The following is a 27,930-nucleotide window of genomic DNA, read 5'->3' on the forward strand; positions in this document are numbered from 1 at the left end:
GCGCTTCTCTTAAAGCTGATAGCTGAAAGTTGACAAGTTTGCGGGTCTTCCTGTTGATGCTGCAGCGCGACACTTCCTATTGGTGCTAGGGGCTGCACTTGACACGCGTCATACGGCATGTTTGACACTTGAGAGACACAAGGCTACCGAGAGACACAAGGCTACCGAGAGACACAAGGCTACTGAGAGACAAGGCTACAGAGAGCTCCCCAGCTGGGAGAGACATTGACGGGGGTGTTGGAGAGACATTGGTGTGGGATGGAGGGGAGACATTGATGTGGGGTGGTGGAGAGACATTGGTGTGGGATGGAGGGGAGACATTGATGTGGGGTGGTGGAGAGACATTGGTGTGGGATGGAGGGGAGACATTGATGTGGGGTGGTGGAGAGACATTGGTGTGGGATGGAGGGGAGACATTGATGTGGGATGGTGGAGAGACATTGGTGTGGGACGGAGGGGAGACATTGGTGTGGGATGGAGGGGAGACATTGGTGTGGGATGGAGGGGAGACATTGGTGTGGGATGGAGGGGAGACATGGGTGTGGGATGGAGGGGAGACATGGGTGTGGGGTGTGAGGGAGGCAGTGCAGATGGAGGAGGAGGGGTACCTTGAGTTCTTGTAGGTTTCTGTCCGTGGCAGCTCCGTCAGGAAGTGAGGCGGCCGCGTGCTCAGCCTCCTGCAGCCAATGGGAGAGCTCATCGCTCCTCCTCACCAGCTCTGCAAGAGCGCCCGAGTCACCCTCGGCCAACCTGCACAGGACACACACACACACATACACACACACGTGACCTCTCTCATCCAAAAACATTTACATTGACATTGTAGTCGCATTTGGAGCTTGGAACAGTAAAAAAGGCAGAGCAGAATTTTATAAACCTAAATAACAAAACACCAGATTAACTCGGGAAGTCAAAAAGCGTTCCTCCAATTAGGGATAGAGTTCCTGTGCGCTGTGATAATGACCATTATGCACACATACATGCGTGCGTGCGTGTGTGTGATGGAGAGAGTGTGTGTCCACACATGCATACCTCCTCCTCCGCTCCAGCACCTGGCGGCTGACGGCCCTCCAGCGCTGGCCCAGGACCTCCAGCTTGTCCTGCAGCAGGGGCCCGTCGGGGGCCGACAGCTGTCCGATGATGTGCTCCCCTGTGCGGGACAGCACGGCCAGGTCGGGCTGGTGGCTGGCGAGGCCTTCCTCCAGCTCCTGCAAGACAGATGGAGGGAGGGAGGGAGGGACACACACACACACACCAGAAAGTTAAAGAGGGGTGGAAATCAAACGATCAAACAGACGTGCGTCAGCTCATTTGCTCAGGGCCGGGTCCCTGGGCTCCGCGCCCTCCTTCCATCAAAGGTTCCCCCTCTGACAGCCCACCCTGAGTTGTGGCCAATCAGCATGCCAGCCGCCAAATCTTCCTCCCGGCAAGCGGCGGCCATAAAGAACTGAGGCGTGAGCGTCACGCTACCCCCGGGTCGGGTCAAATAATTGGTCCATCAATTTCCGAACGCTTGATCTTCATCTTGACCTCTCTCTCTTACTCCCTCTCTCTCTAACGAGACACTAGTAGCTCGTAGACGGCGTCAGGAACTCAAGAGTATCCCCAGCCTGGAGGCCATCCTGATCACGTGACCTCACACTCTGTCTGGCTACACGTCTCAGCGGATCACATCGATTTCAATGGGGTGGGAGTCCTTGCCTTGACAGACATTACTCCGTCACCCAATCAGCTGAACAACACATGTGATGCCTTCACGGTGTGCTGTCCAGAACAGAGAAAACATTTTTTTCTTCAGAGAAACTCTGTGAGTGCATACTTTTGTTCTTGTTTAAAAGTTGTTATCAAGTCTATTTCTGCAATTACTGCACTTATGGCCTTGTGTACTGTACTAATGCTGACGTTACCACTCGTTGCTTGGGGAGACGCCATGACTGTTTTGCCAGCAGCGGCCTGTATTTTACACACTCAAATATAACGTGGCCCCTGATTGGCCCAGTTTACGTCAACGACTACGACGCAATCCCTGTTCGGCCCTAAATACATTGTCCTCTCTGGAGGTGGATGTGGGCGGAGGTCCGGCCTGATCGTGTAGCCAAACAAAGGCGGTCTTTCCCACCGTCATGGATTATTTCAGGGCTTCATTAACAATCAAGTTGACTTGAGACTTGGTAATTTAATAACACGAGAGGAGAAGTAAATAAGTTGCTTTAACCTCCCCCGTATTGCTTACTTTCTACCTCTACTTCCACGCTGCGCTCCATAAATCAACCGGCTGGATATGCATGCTGTTTGGTTATTAGGTGAAATATCGGGCTATTGTCTTGCTCTCCTTGGGAGGAAAATCCAATTATCCCACATCTCTCGCCCGCGGCTGGCTTTAATCACGGGGAGTTGACGCATTACCGTGGCGCGTTCATTGTGCGGGGGAAAACGTTATTTGGATCACGAATGACTGAATAAATGTCCTTCCTGGGTTGAACTTGAAAGGCATTGCTGGCCTTGCATCTGTAATAAAACATTGTATGTCCACATACATCATCCAATACTTTAACCTCAATGGAGACATTAAAAATTGGATTACAGACCATTTTCACCTAGAATCCCAAAAATCTAAAATAACATCGACATCATTTCGGTGTACACCTACTTCAAAACACACACAGGTCTGCATGTATTTACTCACGCATCACACACACACACACACACACACACACACACACACACACACACACACACACACACACACACACACACACACACACACACACACACACACACACACACACACACACACACCCCTACCTGCTGGTGTCGCGCGGCCGTGTCCAGGTCCAGCTGACCGTCGGGCCCCGTGCCCTCGGCCATCAGGCCCTCCGTGTCCCGGAGCCACAGGCTGAGGTCGTTCAGGTCACAGTGGAACTGGCGCCACTCCTCCACGGCCCGGTCGAAGCCCCTGCAGCCCCCCAGGTGGCACAGCCACAGTCATTACACAACGCTCATTACGGAATGCTCGTTGCAGAACAAGCGGCCCAATTGACCTGATTCATCCGGTGTAGCATCTAGGGAGGCTCGAGGGAGGCCGCAAACCTTCAGCTTTGATTATGGAAACATGAAACATGTCTGTGTGACATTATGCCGTTTGTCGTTTTTGTATGTAAGTTCGGTGGAATGTCCATGTGGCTTATAGCGGTGAACCAAGGAAAAATAAGACGATGTACGGAGGGCAGACGTAATGCACACTTCCAGGGGTTGGTGTGATCGTGACCTTCTCTGAGATCTAAATATAAATACAAAGTAGTGCTACCCTGCATCTTTGCGGATGCTGAAAGCAGAATTGATTATTTTCACTCTTCACAAAAATGACAGTGTTTTTACGTCTGGTCTAATTTTCTTTCCCGTCTTCTCACTTTGAGCAAACACATAAAAAGCACACTGGCATCAAAGCTGTGGCATCTCATTTCCTGTTGACTCAATTCAGACAAACACAATTGATCCAATCATCTTCACAATCCATTTATTTTTAATGCGAGCGCCTGAGTTATTTTGGAACGTCTATTATCGTTTCAATCACGAGGAACCCCGAAGGAGATGCAGAAGTGGCTAGAACGGCAACACACTCGTTGAATATCAGATCCCTAGACTATTGTTGCCAAGCAGCAACCGACATCTCTGTTTCAGATGCTATTATCATCATCATGGGCAAGTTCGACAAACACTTTGTGTATGGAAAACAAACGCCCAAGGAATGCTGTTCCTTAACAACAAGGTCAACCAAGAGCTTGTGAATGTGGGATAGAGAGGGAAAAAAGGAAATAATGGGGAATTGAGCACAAGTCTGCGCTTGCGTTTGTTTCCGCATGTGTGCCCAAGGAACTGTTTTGATAGTAATCAAGGTCGATAAGGCGGCGCGTGCATGTGTGTGTGTAGGCGTACATGCGTGTGCTTTGGGGGCTTTTTGTGAGTATGTGTGTGTGGGAGATCGACAGTATCTGAGGTCAGATCGTCTTCCTGTCCATCTTATCAGTGGAAGATTCCTGACCGACTGGCAGCTGGCATTTAGTGTCCGCTAGGCTAAGGTAAAGACACCCGCGTGCTTTCAGCAGCACAAACACACGCACACACTACACACACACAGCATACTATTTTATGTGTTTCCCATGTTATGTTCGTCACTCATCCATTCTGACAAGGCATCATGGGCGTGTGTGTGTGTTTCGGGCTGGGTTAAAAAAAACTGGTGTGTACTTATTTATTGATCCAATTTGAACCCGAATCCCTGTGATACCATCTAGATCTTCTAATTAAGTGGGGTTTTTGTGACTTGATGGACAGGACAGTGAAGAGAGACGGGGAGGCAGGTTGAAGAAGAGAGGGATTGACATGCAGCATAGCAGTGAGAAGAATCAAACCTACTGCCTTTAACATACGCCTTTTCCTGTGAATGCTCCAAGGTTTTACCCCGTTTAGTCTCCTAAGGGCAGCCTCGGAGCAAAACTTGCACTATAAATTGAGCCTTTGGGGTAAATTCTTAATGCAAACATGAAAATGTTTAATAATGCACCACTTTAGAGGGTTCCTTGTACTAAGAACAGCATAAGTTATTAAAGAATCTCTTTCATATCCCAGAAATATTGGTATTGCAACTGAAATAGCCCTAACCAAATCAATATTGAATCAAAAATTAATCAAAACTCATAGAATCAGAATCAACTCTGGAAATCTCTGTGTGTGTGTCTCTGTGTGTGTCTGTGTCTCTGTGTGTGTCTGTGTCTCTGTGTGTGTCTGTGTCTCTGTGTGTGCGTCTCTGTGTGTGCGTGTGTGTGTGTGTGTGTGTGTGTGTACCCACCCCTTGCGGTGGTTGTAGACGCGGTTGAGGCGGTCCCACTCGGCATTGAGCTGGGTGAGGGCGTCTCCGATCTGGGCCACCTCGCCAGGGCTGGCGTCCTCGATGGCATCCGGCTGGCGCTCGTGGAGGGTGGCCACGCGCTCTCCCAGCTGATCCAGACCGTCCTTTATGTTCTATGGAGAGAGAGAGAGTGTCAGAGAGAGAGAGAGAGCGAGAGAGTCAGATTCAGAGAGAGAGACAGAGAGAGTCGGAGAGAGTCAGAGAGAGAGAGAGTCAGAGTCAGAGTCAGAGAGAGTCAGAGTCAGAGAGAGAGAGAGAGTCAGAGTCAGAGAGAGTCAGAGAGTCAGAGAGAGAGAGTCAGAGAGAGAGAGAGAGACAGAGAGAGAGAGACAGAGAGAGAGAGACAGAGACAGAGAGAGACAGAGACAGAGAGAGACAGAGAGAGAAAGACGGCGAGAGAGAGAGAGAGCGAGTCAGAGAAAAATATGAAAAAAATATACAAAGAAAGAAAATGAAAGAAATCAGAAACCAAGAAAAATGATGTTCAATTTGAGAGGGAAAACTAGTGTAGTGCATAATCCTAGTGTATAATAAGTGTAGTGCATAATAATGAGCAAATCGCTTATTATTAAATAAGCGATTTGCTGATGTACAACGTAAGCAGGCTCCCCGCACCCTCAGCGTGTCCTCCTGGGTGGAGAAGTCCTCGTAGTTGCTCCCGCTGAGCTCCTGAGAGTTGAGCAGCAGCTCGCTGTCGGCCATGGCCAGCAGCACCTTGTTGATGTCCAGCAGGTAGTCTGAGGCCGAGGGGCCAGCAGGAGCCGCACGCTCCACTGGCGACATCTGGTGGCCGCGCAGGGGTAGGACAACAGAGTCACAGGGAAGAGAGCAATCACATTATAAAGAGGTGATTGAGGGGCAGATGAAAAATTTCTATTGCCATTGGTCTCTTCTAATTGTAAATACATGATTTGATCATGTATATACATCTGAACCTTTTGAGGTACAACACGCGTACCTCAGAAGACATGTCGCTGCTGTGTTCCGTGTAGCTGTATGAGGAAGACGACTCCACTGAGGTGTCCACCTGTCTGACCTGCAGTACTCTCCGCTCCTGGAACACACCCACAAACACCCACACACACACACACACACACAATACATACAATTCATCCACAAATGAGTACAAGGTACAACTGACCACCACAAATCACATCTTTCTACTGCATAATGAAAAAAAATCAACAACCGATCCCTTTACGCTGCATACGTATTAAAGGCCTCTGTTTGTGAGAGGCAAAAGGACAACGTATGTGCGTGCGTGCGTGCGTGCGACTCACCCTCTGAGCAGAGTACTGGCTCTGCAGCCGGAGGAGCAGCAACCTCAGCTCGTCCCGCTGGGTCTCGTCCGACGCGTGCTCCAGCACCTCCTCGCCGCGACGGAGTAGCTCCTCCACGCCCGCCTTCTCCTCGTCCATCTGGTGGGGGGTGAGGGGGAGTTCAGAGGTCAAAGAGAAAGATGCAGCGCAACAGCTTCCGATCCGTGGTGGTTGATGTTGTTGTTGTTGTCGTCGAAGACGACGACGACAGCAAGGAGCCAACCGAGTGTGAGCCGCCGATGGTTTGGCAACTGTTCCGGGCACGCTTGACTGTATCAAATGCAACCCACCAACAACGGAAACAACAAGGCTTCCTGCGAGTTGAGCAAGGATACAAGAAAGCCAAGCTAGTTTCCTGGCCGTCACACTGACCTTGTGTTGGATTGGTCGGCCCTTTCATTCCTACGCAAACATCCAGAGTTCTTGAGTGCGAGTGTGTGTGGCAAACAACAAACACTGATTAATCTGTGCACTCTCACAGTTCCTAGGCCTTGGGATGGCCAGTCAAAGCTTTGCTTATCGTTTATACAGCCACCACAGCTGCTGGTGCTTCACACACACTCATAAAACAGGGTAGATAAAGAACAAACAGGACACTATAAGTGTCCTGTTTGTTTGAGTGTGTCAAGCAATATTTCCTCAACTCATTGCGCCATTATATCGTTGTTGGCAAATGTCTATTAGAGAAGACTTCAGCAAACATGAAAACACTAAACTATTTCCCCTGGTCAGCACAACTCAAAGCCTTGCATAACAGCCGCTCTGTTTCAGATAAAGTATATTACCTAAAAGCCCATCTGTAGAAGTAAGTAAAAGTATAAAATGTAGTCGTCTTTTAAACACAATTTTATATTCATATTTACTCGGGAGTGATGTTGAAGAGCAATTGAACCAAAAGGCGTGCTTTAAACGTGGTACTATGTCTTATATGATCGTGAAAATAGTAATCCATGCTATTATGTCACTGTATGTCATTATTTCACAATATTTTAGAGAAAACAGGTGTTCATTCCTATGTCTCCCAAAACACTAGGTGAAGGTTCCACTCTGAATCCAAGGCAGGTAACGGCCTTTAGGTGATGCTGAGGTGCCTGAAAGTACAAATGTCCTGATGAAGCGACGGCGGCGAGGTGTGTGTAGGTGTGCGATGTGTGATGGATGTGTGGATCTCTGCCTCGGCAGTTGTTGACCCGAGAGAGGGATCTTCTCGGCCACTCATAGTATATCGCCCCGATGTGTGTGAATGGGGATGCGTAGCGCTCTGTCTGACCAGCGGCTTATTTATATTTTCCGCATGCGACTGGGTTAAGCTCCTCCGAACATCGCCACCTGTGACCGGCGCATTTCATAAAAGACATCGCTCACTATAGCGCTCATACACAACGACGGTACTGAAAAGGTATCATGCAGTTGTCATGGGTCGTACCACCCACCCCCCCCCCCCCCCCAAACTCAGTCATAGTGTAGGATTCCAGCTGTAGCAGCGGGTTCAATGACCCTTTAAGGAGAGCGATTCCAAGGCGATAATGGATGTTAAACCTTGTCGTCATCCAGGAACTGGGAGGGCTCCTGGTGTCGCTGCAGGGCCAGTAGGCTATCCTGGAGCTGGGCCCGGAGTTGCAGCACCTCGCTGGGGCCCTCTGACCCCCCGGGGCCCCCGGAGGAGACCTGGGTCTGGCTGGCGCTCTTAACCTCCATCCTGCTCTGCTGGCTCTGGAGGAAATTCTGTTGCTGCTGAAAAACAACAACAACAACATCAACAACAGCGCCAGCATCATTAGTGCCAAACGATTAATTACGCTCTGCTTGTGTGAACAGAGAGGATTGTATTAAAACGGATTGGGCTCTAGGCATTGCATTGCAATTGAGTTGTGAGTGACTAAAGAGTACCTTTATTTAAGATGGCCAATGTGATGGTATGCCTAGATGAAGTTTAGGTATTTAAAACTGTTGCACTTTTGGTTTAGCCGTTACCTGCTGAGATGACTGCAGCATCATCATCTCCACACCGCTGCTCTCCAGACTGCTCATCATCTGTTAGGGACACACACACACACACACACACACACACACACACACAGCCACACATACACATACATAAATGACATGGAGGGGAAGATAGTCTAGTAGTTTGGTGTTCACTTGCAAATGATTGGTTTTGACAGACAGATTATAATGTCTCCAGACAGACATTATAATCTGTCTGGAGGTAGTAGAGTATGTCTTTTCTTATCGCTTACCTGCAGGCATTATTGAGCTATAAGCCAAACGTGTATATTGCCTTGAATAAAAGTGTGTTTTGAATAACAAATGAATTACTTCTAGTATATAGAGTATATGAACTCGAAACGTTCCTCAAGAGTAAAACGCAACGATGTACAAAGTTCATCCACCCAGGCAACGTCTCTGAGTGATCATTTAATGGTTTGCTCCAACCCGGGCCACTAGAGGGTGCTAACGGGGAACCACGGCGTGGGTTTGACCCACGCTGAAGCGCGCCTGCGTGTGTACCTGGGCCGTCTGGATGTGCTGGGAGACCTTGTCGAAGTTGCGGTTGAGCTCGGCCAGCTTGGGCTCCACCACGTCGCGGCAGGCCGGCCCCCGGCTGCTCATCAGGATCACCGCCTGCTCCCGGACGCTGTCCACGCGCAGACGCAGCTCTGCCAGCTCCTCCAGCATGCGCTGAGCGCACACACACACACACACACACACACACACACACACACACACACACACACACACACACACACACACACACACACACACACACACACACACACACACACACAGGAAGGGTGTGTTAGGACTTTGTAGCATCCACAACATGATGTGACTCATGATGTCGGATATGGCTGACTGCCTCTTTTTAATGCAAAGTTTGATGTGTCGTGACGTTTCCTTTTTGTTTTGTGTGAAAGCAACGACTAAACTTTCTTGACGGTGTAACCATCTTTGACATTTTGATATTTCACTCCACCCATGAAGGCCTTATTATACGAATCAAAGCATATAGTAACTATGAACGTGAAGGATGGCCTGTTGGCTCCGAGGGCCGCTACCTTGATCACTCTCTCTCTGTCTGCGGAGGGCAGTCTCTCGGCCTCGTCCAGGTGGATCTGCGTCTGGTACAGCCAGGTGCTGATGTGGGCCAGGTTCTCGTCAAAGATCTCCACCTCGTTCTGGTGGCTCTGATGCGAGTAAAAGGGAAAATAGTGTTACGGGAGCAACGTCAAGCAACACCGTGAAGGTTAGATCTCTTGCGTTGTTAAGGCTTTTTTTTTTTAAGCATTGAAAAGTATACTAATCATATATATAAACGTCTTAAATAAATGAAAAAAATGAGGCCGTCCACATAGTCAGGGCTATTTATTCTCTGTACTTTTCATTATGCATCAATGTTAAAAAAGAAATGGAGAATTTTGTTCCATCCACATAGTCAGGGACATTTATTCTCTCTTTACTTTTCATTATACATAAACTTTTGAAATAAATGGAGAAATTAGGTCCGTCCATATAGTCTGGACCATTTATTCTCCTTACTTTTCAGTATCTCTAAACATTCTGTGTAAAGGCGGCGCCCCCTTACCAGCACGGCGCTGAGCCAGTCCTCGGTCCAGGTGCGCACGCGGGCCCAGCCCTGGTGGAGGCCGCTCAGCTCCTGGTCGAGGCGGGCCCCGCTGCCCTCCACCAGGGTCCGCAGACCCCCCGCCGCCTCCGTCAGGGCGCCCAGCTCCGCCTTGCGCCGCTCCGTCTCCTTCAGCAGGCCCTGGGGGGCAGAGGGGGGCGAGTACGTCACCCGATACATATAGACACACACATATAGACACACACAAGCAAACAAACAGAAGGATACACACACACAAGCAAACAAATTAACAGAAGGATACACACACACAAGCAAACAAACAGAAGGATACACACACACAAGCAAACAAACAAACATAAGGATACACACACACAAGCAAACAAACAGAAGAATACACACACAAGCAAACAAAAAGAAGGATGCACACACACAAGCAAACAAACAGAAGGATACACACACACAAGCAAACAAACAGAAGGATACACACACACACACACAAGCAAACAAACAGAAGAATACACACACAAGCAAACAAACAGAAGAATACACAAACAAGCAAATAAACAGAAGAATACACACACAAGCAAACAATCAGAAGGATACACACACAAGCAAACAAACAGAAGAATACACACATACACAAGCAAACAAACAGAAGGATACACACACACACAAGCAAACAAACAGAAGGACACACACAAACATTCACATTCACACACACTTGTTGAGGCAGATAATCAAACGACCAACGCACACAAAATGTACACATTGGACGTCGATCAATGATTCATATGAGGAGATATTTTATGACATAAACAATCTAAGAAACAATGCTATAGACTTAGAGATCCACTGGATATAGGAGGTGAAAATATACACACAAACACACACACACAGTCAAAGAACACAAAACACACACACAAACACAGTACTCACGTTAGCCCAGGCGACCTCAGCGTCTATCTCGGCGGGCATGTCTCCCGAGCTGTTCTTCTGCTGCAGCTGGGAGTCGTGGGTGGTCAGCCAGGCCTGCAGGGCGGCGCTCTCCTTGTGGAACTTCTGGGACAGCGACAGAGCCTTCTCCAGGTCCTGCTTGCCCTCCGTCACCTGGTCCGACGAGGACACGGCACAACACAAGAAGGAACCTGAGCCTATGGCCAACTGAAGCCCTTGCATTGGCAGTGTCATTAATGTTATGCACTGGGGGTTGGCGGTGACCTCCCCGTATAGCGGCGTGATGTACATTTAATAAACATTCAAATGTAAATATTTGAGTGAACCACTTTAACCAGTAGAGCAACATTGAGATCACATAGCTCATTTTCCATGATGTGAAACACATCATGGAAGATATGCAGGATTATTCTCTCCTGTTTATTTTATCATCATTGAAAAAACGATAGAAAACAAAAAAAACTATTACGGGAAGACATGTTAAAAACATTGAAGGTTAAGAAGTCTCAAATCACATCAAGTCAACATTGAGTGGGGTTGAGTGTGTTGCTGAAGCCGGGCCCTAGAGCCTCCGTACCTGGGCCCCCAGGTCGTTGTACAGCAGCTTGAGGGCCGTCAGCTGCTCGTCCATGGACTTGGGGTTCTCCGTCTGCTGCTTCTGCACGATCTGCCGGCCCGTCTTGATCACCGTCTCCACCTCCAGCTTCACCTCGCTCAGCAGCTTGTACAGTTTCTGCACCCATGCACACATAAAATGGAAGAGTGAAGGTGAAGGCAATTGGGGGTGGGGGTGTGTGTCTGTCTGTGTCTGTCTGTGTCTGTGTGTGTCTGCTCTGAGCAGACACTGTTTTTTGTGATCCTCACTTGAAAGCGACGACACATTATGTTTAAAGGTTCACGTCTAAATAAATGCAGTATCGATTTCATCGCAAAAAAGAGTCTGCATTGCAGAGATGGTATCCTCAAACGCCATCCTCAAAGTGTTGTTAACAGAACACTGCCACCTCTGTTGCATACTACTTTGGGTTACATCCTGCCTTCGCCTCCCCTCTCGTAAGTATACGGAGCATCATGTGTGAACACGTCCGACGCGGCTTATCTCCTGTTGTGTGTTGCATGCTTGATCCTCTCCAGGCCTGATTCTCCAGAGTTCATCCGGGGTTCATGAGTGAAAGGTCAGTAAGACTAAAAGACTCAAGTGCCGGGGAAAATGGAAACAGTGTCACGAGGGTCGCCCATTGAAACTCTCCCTCTCTCACCATGCAGCCGTTGAGGTGGGCCTGGAGGGTCTCGGGGTCGGGGTCGGGGGCGTCCAGGATGGGCAGCTCGGCCTGCGCCCCCTCCAGCACCCGCTTGCAGTCCAGCATGCGCTGCTCGAAGTTGGCCGGCTTCTGGAAGAGCTGGTACTTGGTGGAGATCTCCCTTAGCTTCCTCTGTGAGCCACACACACACACACACGTCCATGAGAGTTTGCCATAAGCTGGTGACCTCTTACACCAAATAGGAATCAGAACATTTTTAGGTCATTTTCTATCCAACGATAGAATATCTCTCTAAATGTAGAACACATATCATTGAAATAAATGACAAGCTACAAAAAAGGACTGAAAAAAAGTAGTGGGGGTTGGCCACCAGGGGGGGCTGCTGGTCGCTGTGTGTACCTGCAGCTGCTCCAGCATGGTGCCGCTCCGGGCCGCCTTGCCGTCGGTGGCGGCGGGGGGCATGTTGGCCACGTTCCTCCTCTTCATGTCCTCCACCGTGGCCTCGTGGGCCGCGATCTCCACGCCGATGCTCTGCGCCCAGACCCAGGGGGGAGGAGAGGTGAGGCCAGCGGTGTACGTATGCATCTGTGTATTTCGTGTGTGAGCGTCTGTGTGTTCAAGTATTTCCTAGTTTTCTGTCTGTTTGCGTGCGTCTCAATGCTGACCTTCTTGACCCCCAGGACTTCCTTTAAATGTTCACAAACGTTTCTATACGTGCATCAGGTGTACCTGCGTACCTTTAGTATTCTAACCAGTAACCAGCCCATTTAGCGGTGTCTGCACGGGCATCAGGTGTACCTGCGTACCGTTTGCATTCTAATCACTACCCAGCTCCCACAGCGGTGTCTGTACGGGTATGAGGAGTACCTGCGCCTCCTGCGGGAGCTGGAAGGCGTCTAGCCGGTCTGTGAGGTAGGAGGTCAGCGTGTGGTCCAGCTGGCTAAGGGCCTCCTGCAGCTCCTGCAGAGCCTGCTCGTTGTCCTGGAGGGTCTGCAGCTGCTGCTCCAGGCCCAGCTGACGGCTCGCCGCCTGCGGGGGGGGCGCCAGGGGAAGATCAACACAATTAGAAGAGTCCTTTTTTCTTGTTTGTATAATGGAGCGATTGGAGCAGTTTGCTTGTTTTGTTTATTGTACGCACTTGCTTGAATGTGGCACTGTACTTATGGTAAGCGGCTTTGGGCAGAAGGGTCAGCAATACAAATGTTATGTAATGCAATGAGGACACCCCGTGTTAACACTGCTGACCCCCCCCCCCCCCCCCCCCCAGTGAGTGAGACAGAGGGAGACGCCACAGAATAGCCCACAATAAAAAGCGTGCCTGCCTAATACAGCATGTCCAAGCAGGTCTAACTTTATTACCACGCAAAAAGATCAAACGAGAGGTACTTTTCCGTGTCATTACCATCGAAATGCCACAGTTTGTACAAAAGGTCAGCTCCATGGGAAATGACATTAAAATATCACCATGTACAACGTTACACATTAGACTGAAACCAAGCACATCAAGGAACAGAAATCAACAAAACGAAAACAATATGCTATATTCGTAAATGTAGATAGGGCCCTACATGAAGACAGACCCACAGCCACGCAGAAGGAGTTACAGAGACACAGGGACACAGATGCAGAGACACCGAGGCACACACACACAGGCAGGGTCTGACCTGCTGGGTGAGCAGGTCGTAGCGAGAGTTGAAGGCCTCGAGCTTCTCGCTAATGAGCTCGTCCAGGATGCCTCCGTCGATCAGCGTCTGCCCCAGCTCCCTGATCTGACTGCGGTTGTCCCCGGGGTGGCGCAGCACGCCCTCCAGGGACTGGGCGAGAGACACAGAGGACCACAGAGAGAGAGAGAGAGAGAGAGAGAGAGAGAGACAAGAGATGGAAACAGAGGGAGAGAGTCAGAGATGGAAACAGAGGGCGGGAAACAGAGAGAGAGACACAGAGAGAAACAGCCACACAGAGAGACAGACGGAAATAATGACAGAGAGACAGAGGGACACCAAGATAACAAAAAAAGGGGATGGAGAGATGGGGACAGAGTCAAAGAGACAGAATCAGAGAAAGTGGGAGAGAGATGGAGACAAACAAAAATTTAAAAAATTATTAAATATAGAAATGATCAAAAAAATAAAAACATAACACAGACTTTGTTTAACATCAGGGGAAGTAGAGGACAGGTTAAAATGTGACATACACACTGAAACATGTATTGAACGGTAGGGACATGCAACAACGTCCATAGCACAACTTATACACAGACCTCCCTGTTCCGGTAACCTCTCTGTGGGTTGAGCCAAAAAGGTACCAAGTTGAATAGAACCGTCCAAAAAAATGATATGTGAATGTGGAAAGACAAGCGACAGGAATGTGATAACAGGCAGAACAATGGTCCTCAGCTGATAACCTTTAACAACTTTAAATAACGAATGGACCCAATCTGGCAATCCTTTAAAGGGCGAGAGAACAGAAAGGGTCTGACAGGAGCCAACCAACACACAAATCACAAGTGAGTGAGGGTAAAAGAGAAAGAGGTGGGGAGAGAAAGAGGGGGGGGGGAAGAGAGGGGGTGAAAGAGAGAGAAGTTGGGAGGGAGAGAGAGCGGGGGGGGAAACTCTGTTCCCGTCAGAAGATAGTAATTGTTCATGCAGGGTCATAAAATAGACATGGGTCATAAATCAGACAGAGACATGCAGTGGCGATAAGGCAAGAAACACACAGAAAGAGGAGAGAGAGAGAGAGAGAGAGAGAGAGAGAGAGAGAGAGAGAGAGAGAGAGAGAGAGAGAGAGAGAGAGAGAGAGAGAGAGAGAGAGAGAGAGAGAGAGAGAGAGAGCGTGCATAAGGAAGTAAAGCAATAGCCCAAGTGAAGGCGCAGAAGGAGGCAGGGAGCGTGGTGTGGAGGGCCAGGTGATGAGAGTGATTGTGACAGCCTGGCTGCGGGCCCTCCGCAGATATAGCAACCCAGAACAAGGAGAGGTCTGCCACTGACATGACAAGTTCTTTCAGAATAAAAAGGGCCCGGAAATTCAAATCAGGGGCGCAACTATGCGCAAGCGTACCACATTTATGTGTAGGGCATTTTCTGCACACATGAACGTCCTACATTATTTGTGTGAATGTGTGTGAGCGTGTATGTGTGTGTCTCTGCGTGTGCGTGTGTATGTGTGCACACCTCCAGAGCTTGGTTGACAGCCTCAGTGCTCTCCGGGAGGTCCTCAGTGGTCTGGAGGTTGGTCTCCAGGGTGCCCAGCCAGCTCTGCTCTATCTCCAGGTACTGGAGAAGCTCCATCCAACACGACCACACCTCCTGCGCACACACACACACACACACACACACACACACACTTGTTAATAAGTCCCATTTTGCAATTAGCCATCATAGGACGTTGACACAAAGTGAAAACAGACTTCTTTTTGGTCACGGAAAACCTAACAGTGCCAATTACTTCTTCCCAGGGAGAACAGAGCAAGAATCCTGGCATCTTCAGCACAACCATTGTCTGCACGATGCGGCACAGAAAAGCACACACACCAAGTGCTCCTGATGCCGAGCGTGTAATTTAAAACAAGAGGGCCAAAGTGACCAAGATGTCAAGGGGATAACAAACGTCAGCCAGTAACAACCGCCCGTGACTGTGACCTCAGGGGAACAGGGCTGCATCTTTTATAGCCGTGCCAGTGTGCCTGTCAGAGAGTGTGTGTGTGTGAGCGCTCCACGTGCACGTGCATACAAACAGGCCGGATCATGTGTGCTGCTGTCGCAGAGAATAAACACTGCGAGGCGTTATAGCGACGTTTTAATGGAAGTCCAATGAATAGAGTTTAAATATAGAATTTGAAAACATATTCTACAAAGCACTGGGGATAACTAATTTATAATTTGAGGCCAATGGTTGTCTAATAAAGAAGCTGAAACGAAAATAGAAATAAAATTCCTTCTTGCCTGCACAACGAACCCTGTTCCTTTTATTCATATTATTTACTCATTATTCGCACAACAGATAACGCAGAACAGATCATCAGCAAGACGACCAAGACAAAGCCACTAACTCATGCTAATATGGCGTGCATATTGAAATGTTTCAGAACAATTTAGTCGCAGGGGATTATTTCTCATTTAAAAACACTGCGCCAAGACGTAACCTGGGCCAGATGTGGGAATCTGCATTTCCAACCAATAAAGGTCCTACGAACAGCCCTCTGAAATCCAATGACTTATCATCATTATTATAGAAACTAGTTGGTGGTCCTTTTCAAACACAAACATACACATCTATGATTACCTCCAATGTATGGCTCTTGCTCTTGAAGCGGTCACAGAGCTTGTGGTAGTTGGCCAGCACGCCGTCCAGCTCTGAGGTGAGCTCCTGGCCGCCTCCACCGGCAGGGGGCGACGTCCTGCTCACCAGGGCGTTTATGTTGTCCTTCAGGATCTTCACTCTCACCTCCTTCTGTAGCACGTCCTCTTTAGCCCTCTGTTACCGACACAGAGCAGGGGAGAGTTCACCTCACACCCTCACAGGGAGTTCTGCTGTATTACGCTTTAAAAGGCGTTTATTGTATGTTCTGCAATAAGTCCTGTGAATCCCAGTCATGGAAAGAGGGAGTGATGGAATCTCAGCGCCTGCATCCACACATTACCCGGACTTTAAAGATTGCTTGAGCAACCAAAGGCTGACTGAGTGCAATAATTCATGATGATATATATTTTTTTATTTTGAACAAATTAGTTCAATGTGGCTGCAAAAAGTTTTGGCCCCACAGAATATTCCCCCTGCACAACAGGGGGGTCAGCTCATACCCCTAATCCCTACAACTGAGCGAGGACAAAAAAGTACAAGTGAGTTCACAGCGACTATACAAAATCTAAAAGCTTTCATGCAATTTCATCATCATCATCATCATCCTCCTCCTCCTCCTCCTCCTCCTCTCATCCATATCCGCATCTACACAGCCTCCTCCAAGAAAAACATAACCAGCATGCGTTAGACAGACCCCCCCCCCCCCCCCCCCCGCTGGCCCTCAGACCTTCATCTCGTCCAGCGCCGCCTCCAGCTCCTCCGGGTTCTTGTACTCAAAGTCCCGCATGAGGAACTCCTCGTCCACCTGGCCCATCCACTCCTGCATCTCCGCCAGGTCCTTGCTCAGGTTCACCTGCCTCTCCTGCCGCTCCGCCACGCGCTCCTGGTGGCTTAGCAGCTGTAGGGAGGAGAAGGAGGAGGTAGAGGAGGAGACGGCAACTCAGGGGTTTCGTCACACGCGAGCCTGTGAAGCCCTTTGAGACTGTGATTTTCAGTCTCTGTGATTTTCAGAGGGTTTTCAAATAAAATGGACTAGACTTGTTTCAGGGTTCGTTTCGCACTGCGGATGGCTTGCCAGTGTCTTTGTTTACCCCGTTTCTATACTCAAACGACATTGGCATTGATCTACACTCGTTATCTCGCTTTTAAAAGGATTGAATTATAAAGCAGTAGGAAACACTACACAAGGAATATCATTCATTAGGGAATACATACAATGAAAAGTCGAAATATCATGAATGGTCGTGAAGAAAACATTGTTGCACTTCATGCATGCACATAAACATGTACCAAAGAATATACAAGTGTTTGACTGAAGAGCACAAATCCTGCCCCTCTCCTCACCTGTTTGCTGAACACGTCCCACCTGGCCTGACACTGGTCCAGACTGTCCTGCCCCCAGCTGGTCAGACCTGGTACTGCCGCCCCTTGCACCGCACACACATTCTCTCTCATCTGCTTCAACGAACTCTCCACTGGCTCCATCTCATTCACATACTCCTGGAGGCCAGAGAGAGAGGACAACCAAACATATTCATCCAAATAAGGTAATGCACACAAAGGCCAACGGGGTAGCGCTTCGTTCCGCTCTAAATATTTTGTAAATAAATACTTCTATCCTCCTCTGACCTTGCATTGGTTCAGCTCTTCCTGTAGCCTCTCTGCCTCGCCCTGCTTTGTGGCGTCCTGTGACATCAGTTCCTGTACAGCGTCCAGCCATCGCTCCACCTCCACCATGCGCACCTTCAAAAGACATCCATCAGGATCACATATTGACATGATACAGTTTGGTCAAGTAGAGCATAGCATCAAGGTAAAGATGGAAAGAAACTTTTCATAACAAGGCAACTCAGACACTTTTGGAGGGGGGGGGGGGTAGTTCCTTTACCTGATTGTCCTTCAAACTTCCCAGGATGCACTGCAGCGTGCTCAGCTCATCCCTGGCCCTGGAGGACAGCTGACTCCATCGCTGGAGCACTGCTGGATCCGAGGCCTTTTGGGTTTGCTCTATCTCTAAACACAGCACCTAAAATGGATCAACAATATGTTTCAACTGCAGGGACACTTAAGCCGGCGCTTGTGCCCTTTGATACTTTAAACTGCATTTTTCTCTTGCTCACATTTCAGTACAGGAGTTGCAATCAAACTATTGTTCTGAATCTATTGTAAAATGAATTACAAAAAAGAGCATTTGACCCGGCATAAACAACACGTTCTCAAAACGTGTAGGCAACACAGTCATCCAATGAAGGCGCCCTCGAGCCAAACGCTGTGAACGAGTCACGGCATACTGATGCTGCAGCCAGCATGGAGCTCTGCTGTTGTTGTGTAGACGTGTTGCTGACTGCCTGCCTGGCTGGCTGGCTGCATCTCCAGGGAGGGAGAGAGAGGAGCCATGCGGTGGGCTCTGCCACAAGGCCTGTAGGCACCATGCCCAGAATGTGCCAAGCCCCTACTGTGCCAAACGCCCCCCCACCTCACCCCACCCCTCCGGCACCGGGCCCTATCGGCCAAGATAACAAGGCCCGGGATCGACCCACATTCCACTGGAGGAGGCACAAGTGTGTGCAAACGCACGCATGACCATACACATCCACGCCACCCCGCATACCCGCACGTCCCGACTTCCACAAACACACACAGATGATTCCACCTACTCTGTGGTTGGATACACTGCAAGGGGGAAGTGACAGTGAGAATAGGGCCCATTGTGTTCAGTGAAAAAGCATACACAAGTATGCACAACCTGTCCACCCACCCACACACACACGCACACAGAGACGACCACACACACACACACACACACACACACACACACACACACAGACGCTTGCGTCCCGGAAAGTGGCTGCAATGAAACCTTTGTCCCAGCTCAGATGTCTACGGGCTAACCGGAACACAGGAGGACTCGTGTGAAAACAATCAAGACAACCGCTTCTCATCACATCCCAGAATGCATCGCAGTACCACATGTCTTCCAGAGGAAGAGGGGCGGACTTTTGACATACCCCAGCATCACCATCCCTCCACAATGCATCACTCACCTGCGCCCGCTCCACCGCGCTCTGAGTGGTGGGGATGTCGGTGACGCCGTCTTTGAGCGTGCCCAGTCGCTCTTCCAGGGCCTCCACGGGGTCCAGCTCCGCCTGTCTGAGCAGAGCTTGGATCCCTGCCAGGGAGGGTGGGGGTAAGGGGAGGTGGGGTGGGGTGGGGTGAGGTGAGGAGTAGAGCACGCTTAATTAGTAAGAGGACGATATTTTGTTTAGCAGTCGAGGCTGCCAGCAGGGGGCAGAACTGTGCTCTGGAATTCCCTACGAGCACAGGGCACCGTGTGTGTGTGTGTCTATGGGCATGTTGGTGTGTGTGAGAGGGAGAGAGAGCATATATTTGGCCTGTTTGACAAGTCCTGTCTCCTCTAAGAGGGCCATAGATAAGTTCTTATAACCTGTGCTGGCCCATCCATTTCAGCAGCTTTCAAATACCCGGCTAAAGCAAAACACATTGGCGGGCAGACCCCACTTCTCCAGCTCCAAGTCTTTAAAGTCAGAAGGCCTCCACCCTTGGCCAGGCTGAATATAGTCCTATTCATTGGATTATTTATGAATAATAGTGCCTTTCTGCTACTAGACCTCCGTTTGTGTGTATTTTTCAATTTTTATGTTCTTTCTTTTGTCAGGCGATTTGCTCGTTACATATTCTGTTTTGTTGAGTGTGAGCCAGAGCACCGACAAAATAGGGTTCCCGGTTCCTCATTAAACCCCTAGTTATAAAAAAAGACTCTCACACACACAAACACACACACTTCTAAGATCTCCCTTTACAAAACAGATTTTTGTAAGACAGGAACAGCCATATATATTCAACAAGAGAAAAAACAATGACAGCTTGTTTTCCCCTGAACTTCTTCCCCTCAGTATTAGTTCCACGAGACAGCACTGGCACCGAGACAGGATCCTGAACTTAAAACACACATGGTTTGTTTACATGAGGTTCTAGGATCCATATAAGGGCACCATCCATTACCCGCAGCTCGCCAAAGGCTCCAGATAAACTCTGTTGTCAATTTCCAATGACTCCACACTTACGATTTGGAATCTGTGGATCTCAACAATAAACCACCCGAGATTGCTCAGAGGGCATTCTGCTCCGTGTTAAAACCAGGTGGTTTATCTGGGCTTTGATGCACCTCTAGCACGCAGAAGGGTGTGTGCGAGGGTTTATGTGTTGAAGATGTTTGTCTTGCCGCTACCTTGGTCCAGGTCCTGCTCTCTGCGGCGGAGCTGCTGGAGGGTGGAGGAGTGGTGGGCCGACACCACCACCAATGTGTCTCTGAGTGCGGGCGTGGCCCCCAGAGAGCCCGCCTCCGCGGACAGCTGCTCCAATCGCGCGCCGAGCTCGGCGACCTGTCCCAATCGGGACTGAGGGAGACAGTGATGGAGGTGAGGGGAGTACAGCAGATTGAGACTCTACTCCACTGCCTTCTTTTGAAACTCTCAAAGCTAACTTTTTGTATTATGGTTTATTCATTATTTTTAGCCTTGTGTATGCAATTGTAATTGATGTTTTTAGGATTTTTTCCATTGTATTTATTATTTTGCCTTATTACCCTTTCATCCACCAATTCCATAACAAATCCAAATAAAAGCTAATCACATCCCCACCCCCAGCCTCTGACCCCCCCCCCCCCCCCCCCCCCAGTGCCAGAGCCCCGTCCGGGGGACTGACCTGACACTCTGCGTGGAGCTGGTTGAGCCCTTCCTGGTCGGGGGGCTCCCTTCCGTCGGCCCCGGTGGTCTGCAGCCAGCGGTCCTGCTCCCCAAGGGCCCCGTCCACCAGCGCCAGGGCCTCCCCCAGCTCCCCCAGCCTGCTCTGGACCCGCACCCGCTCCAGGGCCGCCTGGAGCTCCCGGGAGCAGGCGTCCCGCTGGGCCTGGAGCAGGTCCACGTCCGACCGCAGGGAGTCAGCGCTCGCGCCCTCTGCGGTGGACAGGGGGACAAATGAGACGCACACGCAGAAACTTTTTCAGAATGGTGTTGGGATTTCCTGTGCACTCGTTTGAACTGATAATTGTTGCGTGTTCGCACGCTCGAGGAAGCCTGAAAGCGGTCGGTGGCCATTAATGGCTGCCACTGCTTTGTTGTTGTTTTGTTTCGTGTGCACCATGGCAACACACAGCGCTTTTGAAACTCGGTGGAACGACCCGGACGGACAGAATGAAAACAAGGACGGATATAACCACTTCGCTCACTAATTCAATAACGCTCATCCTTCTACTAAACATTTATTTCTCTAGATTTCAAATCCACTTAAATATAGTCCAGCCCCCAGAAGCTCAGTAAACAAAAAGCTACTAATACACCAAGTACAACAAGAGTGTTTGAGCAAGATGGAACAGTACTGTTCCTCGAGCCTTGGCTGCTTCCCCAACAGAGCAAACACACTACACCTCAAGAGCTGCTTTATTTCACAGGGCAGTCATGTGATGTCAGCAACCTTGCTGGTTGACAGCTTTTACCACCTTACCTGCACATGTGCACGCACACGCACGCACACACACACACACACACACACACACGCACACGCACAAGCGAGCACACGTCAAGTTTATTAGCAAACGCAATTGGATGCCAGTAATAATGGGCTGGCTTATCAAAAAATCAGCAGCAATGGAAAAGCAGTAAAAAATGATATATATATCTTCACAAGACAAAGTCAATTAATAGTGGAGTGGAAGATGGATAATGGCCAACGGTCAATATCTAGCAGGAACAGCCAGGCGTCTGCATGGACCAGGACTAGAATCATCTCGCTCTCCCTGGAGGGCCAAGACTCCATTGGACTCCTTAAATGGCAGTCGGGCACCAAAAGGAAGAAAAAAGGAATCTCTCTTTGGCGTCCTACCTCTTTCCAGCTGGTCTACCAGGCGCCGACCCTCATGAGTCACTTGGCCAATCAGAGCCTCCTTTGAGGCCAACTGCAGCTCCAGAGACTGTTGATTGGACAACAGGGACCAACATCAAACACTATACTGTAGAGCTACTAACTGAAATTTGAACTTTGAACGCTCCTCTGCATTTCATTTTTTCCAACAGTTTTATTCCATCTAATGATAACGTTGAGCCCCACATGCAATATATCACTTTCTTAAACATTTTGCTTGCATTACTTTTAAATGAGAGCTCCCTGTTTAACTTGGGCGGTGGCTGTACCTTCATGTCGCCGTGCAGCTCTGCGGGGTCGCACGGCGCGCTAATGTGCGCACACGCCAGGGTCTGGGCGGAGGAGGTCCACGTTGTCATCCAGCTCAGCAGAGCAGACAGGTTACCTTCCAGCCTACCGGTGACAGCGACGGGGTGGGACAGAAGGGTACATCGTAAGCAGGTTGTCTCGGCGCTCAGACAGCAGACGAGGTGTGTGTGAGTGAATGAGTGAGTGAGTGTGCGTGCAAGTCATGCATCATGAATGAGAACAAGACGACGCATAACATGTAGCTTACCTAATTACTTAATTTACCGATTATTTACATTAATCCTAATGACTTATTTTGCTACCTACATTTCACCATACCCAAATTAAACATCTCTCACCTAATGACAACACCCAGCCATCTCTAACCTAATACCTTAACCTTTCCATCTGTAACCTAATGTCTAAACCAAAACATTCCTTACCTTAAACCTAAACTTAACCAGCTCTAACCTAATGGCTAAACTATACCATCCCTACCTAATACTTAACCGTAACCATCTCTAACCTAATTCTCAAATGTAAAAGGTACAATATGTAACGTTGACATTGAGCATCAAAAAGGGGTATTTATGTCCAAATTCACAGTACTGGAAGAGTTCTCTCTGCCCACCCCCTCCTCCCCGGACTAGAAGCCCACGCGGGTGTCCGGGTTGAGGACACTGAACTACGAGTCCTGCACATCATTATATTTGGAGAGGAGTGAAATTATTTTATCTTGCAATGACAAGCCGTGTAGAATTCATCAACTAATCAATACGTTTGGAATTTATTTATTCTTTGCAAAATATAAACCAGCTAATGTGAAAACCTTTCACATGCAACTCAAAGATGTACCCGTGTTTCAGCACGGCGGACGAGGGCGATGCTTTTAAGTTAGGTAGAATCGAGCAGAATCTCAGGTGACCCAGTTTGTTTGCTTGCTTCGATGGCTGCAACACGCTGAGTTTGAGTTCCAATTTGTTCATATCTGGCAACTCGGGGTACTAATAATAACATGCAGGCCAAAACAAAAACAAACATTCTGGACCGGAAGGGGAACATGCTGAGTGAAGCTTTGTTGTTGACGAAGCCAGTAATTCGACTTAGCATATTTCCATCATCTCTGGTGACCGCTGTCAAAGAAAGTGGATTTTTTGCCTCTGATTCACGTCTTACGTAGTACCTCACAAGTAGTCCGGTAACTTATCAACCCAAGCATATTCCGTTGCCAACCAACGTCAGCTGATCTGAAGCGTTCAACGTCTTTGGCTAACTATTTCTCTACTGATCAACACTATGAATGGTACAAATAGATTGTAAAAAGTGTGAAGTTATTTTTTTCGTTTTGGCAAGTAGCCATGTAATAAGCGGGATTATGTATAGAACGCTGGTCATTTGCAAAATGAATCCCCTTCAGGGCGAAGGGGATTCAGGGCGAAGGGGATTCGCCCTGTCTTGGCTTACATTCCGATAGTGACCGGTGTTTTTGTTTTTATACATTATCCCTTACGTAACCTAATACCTAAACTTGTGTATTACTTGCTTTTTGCTTTGTGGACAGCTGGTTTGAAACTCTTGTCTGTCTGTGTGTGTCTGTGCCTGCCTCTGTGTGTGCATGTCTGTGTGTCTGTGTGGTGTGGAGCATGCGAGCGTGCGTTTCTTACTCCAGTCTGTCTTCCACATCGGTCTCCATCATTCTTTTCTTAGCGGGCTGGGCTGAGTCCTGGTCGACAAACGAGGAGGATGATAATGATGATGCTGCTGCCATGGCAACCGTATCCACAACGCACTGTCCTTCCACCTCAGTCACCCCGGAGCTGGCCACGGCCTCCATTACCTAGGGAAGGATTGAGAGAAAACAGGACATAACAAAACACACCAAGATTAACCCAGAGTCAAGCAGGTCAGTGCATGATGAAAACATCACGTATAACCAGGGCTGGAGCATAAATCAATATAATATCTACCGCGATAAAATCTGCTGCGATAACGGTGATATTTATTTTTTAAAAACATTATTGTGGGAGTGTGTGTGGATGATGGCCGCCAGTCTGATTGGACTCTGGGGCTGGGTGAGGCTGCACACCGGTTGCACATTGAGTAATCAGTGTGCAACAGGTTCAACCAGGCATCACCACACGCCGTCAGGGAGCTCTCCTGGAGGGCAGCAGAGCACCCTTGCCGTGTTCATTAACATGACTAACAATAAACCGGATTTAAAACCACCACCCTGTGACCTATGTTCATAGGTGCCCAAAATTAGTCACCTAGGTGGAGTGTAGTTGAAGACGTTGCTACAATTATAAATGATAAACATTTAACAACATCCGTCACAGCATCAGTCACTCTGCTCAGCGGCCTGAGTCAGTGCACTGCGATGAAGAAGAATACAATGGACTACGTCAGTGTGTGATAATGTGCATGTACGTAGCACCCCACAAACAAACTGAGGGAAAACCGAGGATGGAAATCCCAGTACTCTGAGGATAGCAAAATGAGGGCTCCTGGCCGGGGCTAGTCGACGCATGTTTGTGGCCCCTCCCACTCAGAACAACTTTCAACTACCACCTGTATGGAGCAGCTCACTAGAAAACCCCTTCTGAAAGTCTCCTCCAATCACAAATGAGGCTCTTCAGTAGAATAGGGGAAACAGGGCGTGATTCCACAATTTTTTTGCGACGGCTGGATCCCAGATTGCTGTTCGATTCTCACTCTCACTCTCACACTCACACACACACACACACACACACACACACACACACACACCTGGAAGGAGCAGTCCTCCAGCGTCTGGACCAGGCTGTCCCATCTCAGGGTCAGGTCCTCTGTGGTCCCCTGGATGGTGGCCCCGGCGTCGAGGCTCCGCAGCAGCGACTCGACGTCCTGCCCGGCCGCAGACAGCTGGTCCAGGGTCCGCCGCTTCAGCTCCATGTCCTCCTTCAGGGTCTGGAGCACAAGGGGGACGACACAGGGCTCAACACTCAAGACTAGGGTAGGTTCCCTCTACACCGCTGGTTCCCGTCCGTTGACTTGAGGTGGACCGTCATGAAGACGCTTCAACCGAAACGCAAAACGGTAAACCAGAGATAAATACACGGATGATTAAAGAGTGCCCGTTTACACAGCAAGAAGGTTGTAGGCTTTGGGAAACAGGGGAAAGAAAAAGTGGTCCGCGCTGCTTATGTATGTATATTTAGTAACCACAAATCAACACAAAACATCTATGGTACCCATGACAATAAATAACATGATGGAATGAAAAAAAGCAACATTGTTTGTGAAATGCCGTGTATCTACAAATTTTTGAACTGATTGTAAAGGTGTCCTTTTCCAGATTTATAGCTTAGGTAAACCTTAAAAAACTTCTAAGTAGAGGTATAAGTCAATTGTTAATTTTCAAACGTTGTTTTATTCAAGTTAAACAGATGATATATCTGACATATCTGATTGTTAAATGTAATTCGCTATAGCTTGACCTTTTAAAAGGCAAGCTAACGCTGTAAGAAGCACTAAGAAGGGATGTCTTGTCTTGTATCATAAACTATACGTGTATTTACTTTGGTGTATACCCTTCAATGCCAATAGCTCCTTACCGCTAGTCTCCTCACGTTGGCGTTCATCTCACTTTGGTCCTTAAAGCTGCTGGTCTGGACATCACCCAAAGCCTGCTCTTTCTCCGTCAGCCATGCGCTGAAGAAGCTCTGAGAGAAGTGAGAGAGGATATCATCAAAACAAGAGCAGTCCCATCTTTCATGAACATCATCGCCAGTGAATGGAAAGTTAGAAGTTCACTTTTATGAGGCTGACTTCTTTTTTACAGTACAAAGTCCATTAAATTACACCAGAGTGGAATGGATGTCGACCACCATTGAGTTTGAACGGCACTCAATCATTGAGAGGGAAAGATTAAAGATGTTCAAAAGCTGAGCTGTCGTCCAAGATTTTGATGGAATGCACGTTAGGTGGCTCCATCACCTTGCTCCATGCATGCGGACGAGGACTGGAGTGCTGCTTTTAAGGATGATGATAATGATATAGCATTTTTTTATAATAATGAAAGTGCAATGGGGGATAGGATTAATCCATCAACATAGAGAAATTAAAAGGGAGTGCGTGAGTTTGCGTGCGCATGTGCGTGTGCGTGTGCGTGTACCTGGTCTTCTAGGAGCTGCTGCCACACCAACAGCACTTCCTGGAGCTTGTGCCAGCGCTCCTCGGTCCAGCGGCACACGGCCGCCCAACGCTCCCCAAGGGACTGACCACAGAAACACAGCAGGTCAGGGCCACAGGTAGGGTATGGGTCCTCTAATTAACCATTTATAAACATGAGTTCATGCAGTAGTTAGCATGAACTAATAGTGAACTAATGGTCCAGTCATAGTTAGCTGAAGGCGTTCATCTTGTCTGACGGTGTTAACTTTGGGTGTGGAGTTCATATTGACTAGTCACTAAGGTATTGAGTGATAAATTATTTAATTTGGGTTACGGTTAGCCCTTTAGGAGGTTAACCCTTAGGGGGGTGCTTATTTCTGCATTGGCTAATTAATGGTTAATTATTGTAATCAACTGAATACAGCCAGCTTAACTGGCTGTGCAACTTTGTGACGCCAACTAGCCTAGCTGAGCTGGCTGGGTGGCGAGAGTGAGAAGGGTTTGGGAGTGTCGACTGTATGATTCTTGGACAGGGGAACAGGCTCGCTAGAAAAAAATGTACGTCTTACTTTGTGTTATAAGATCTGTTTATATTGGTAACATTATTGAAAACCATATCGATAAGCATTGACTAGATATGTCAAAGTTATTGTAAGCTAAAATAGAATAGTTGAAATGTTACACATTGAGTCTGTAAACCAAAACATTTACAAACCTAAAGAAATAATCAAATAAATAAGTATAAAAGTTAGTTTAATTCTAGTCCATTCATTTTCTTTAACTTATTTGACCTTTAATTTATATGTAGGCTATTTTATTGGCTATAATTTAGTTGATATTTAGGGTCTTGGAATACAAAGGAAAATGAAAACCATCGTACTTGTAGTTGCTCCTCCAGGGCAGCGGTGGCACTCTCGCCACTGTTCTCATCCACCACCACAACCATGTGAGTCAGAGAGTTGACCTTCACCTGCTCCGCCTCCAGGTCATTCTGCAGCTCCTAGCCGGATAGGGAGTCCACACAAAAGGCTTGTTATCCGGTCACAGGGAGGCTACGGCTGATTCAGTGGGAGTCTGTATATGAAGTCCAAGGAACGATTCACCCTTTTCATGCTCTAGATCGTCCCCCTTCCTGCACAGGCGTCTTCAAATGTGCAATCCTTTAGGCCTTTCTGAACTGATTCAGCCTCTTCCATGTACAGTTTCTAAGGCAAATTGAAC

At 48.5% G+C, this 27,930-nt stretch overlaps 1 protein-coding gene across 6 annotated transcripts in view; it reads right to left on the minus strand.

The window, feature by feature from the left end:
- The window catches only part of utrn (utrophin), a 181,373-nt gene that overhangs the window by 119,666 nt on the left and 33,777 nt on the right, over positions 1–27,930 (minus strand). For 5 of the 6 annotated variants that reach the window (XM_079753662.1, XM_079753665.1, XM_079753663.1 and 2 more), the window contains 34 exons: positions 27,590–27,709; positions 26,711–26,812; positions 26,151–26,258; positions 25,324–25,503; positions 24,222–24,394; positions 22,539–22,662; positions 22,231–22,318; positions 21,055–21,305; positions 20,579–20,747; positions 19,374–19,498; positions 18,218–18,355; positions 17,959–18,072; positions 17,674–17,829; positions 17,057–17,227; positions 16,312–16,503; positions 15,201–15,335; positions 13,695–13,844; positions 12,898–13,059; positions 12,430–12,561; positions 12,028–12,201; positions 11,346–11,501; positions 10,751–10,921; positions 9,815–9,994; positions 9,288–9,416; positions 8,740–8,910; positions 8,203–8,262; positions 7,768–7,962; positions 6,190–6,327; positions 5,868–5,963; positions 5,525–5,692; positions 4,850–5,022; positions 2,806–2,956; positions 1,033–1,208; positions 609–750 (listed from right to left, as the gene is read on the minus strand). In XM_079753662.1, the coding sequence (XP_079609788.1) occupies positions 609–750; positions 1,033–1,208; positions 2,806–2,956; positions 4,850–5,022; positions 5,525–5,692; positions 5,868–5,963; positions 6,190–6,327; positions 7,768–7,962; positions 8,203–8,262; positions 8,740–8,910; positions 9,288–9,416; positions 9,815–9,994; positions 10,751–10,921; positions 11,346–11,501; positions 12,028–12,201; positions 12,430–12,561; positions 12,898–13,059; positions 13,695–13,844; positions 15,201–15,335; positions 16,312–16,503; positions 17,057–17,227; positions 17,674–17,829; positions 17,959–18,072; positions 18,218–18,355; positions 19,374–19,498; positions 20,579–20,747; positions 21,055–21,305; positions 22,231–22,318; positions 22,539–22,662; positions 24,222–24,394; positions 25,324–25,503; positions 26,151–26,258; positions 26,711–26,812; positions 27,590–27,709 (5,070 nt within the window). The remainder of the gene's footprint in view (positions 1–608; positions 751–1,032; positions 1,209–2,805; positions 2,957–4,849; positions 5,023–5,524; positions 5,693–5,867; positions 5,964–6,189; positions 6,328–7,767; positions 7,963–8,202; positions 8,263–8,739; positions 8,911–9,287; positions 9,417–9,814; positions 9,995–10,750; positions 10,922–11,345; positions 11,502–12,027; positions 12,202–12,429; positions 12,562–12,897; positions 13,060–13,694; positions 13,845–15,200; positions 15,336–16,311; positions 16,504–17,056; positions 17,228–17,673; positions 17,830–17,958; positions 18,073–18,217; positions 18,356–19,373; positions 19,499–20,578; positions 20,748–21,054; positions 21,306–22,230; positions 22,319–22,538; positions 22,663–24,221; positions 24,395–25,323; positions 25,504–26,150; positions 26,259–26,710; positions 26,813–27,589; positions 27,710–27,930) is intronic. The other variant, XM_079753661.1, reaches the window with a different exon arrangement.

The sequence above is a fragment of the Pollachius pollachius genome, assembly GCF_949987615.1.
Source record: "Pollachius pollachius genome assembly, chromosome: 16".
Taxonomy (NCBI): domain Eukaryota; kingdom Metazoa; phylum Chordata; class Actinopteri; order Gadiformes; family Gadidae; genus Pollachius; species Pollachius pollachius.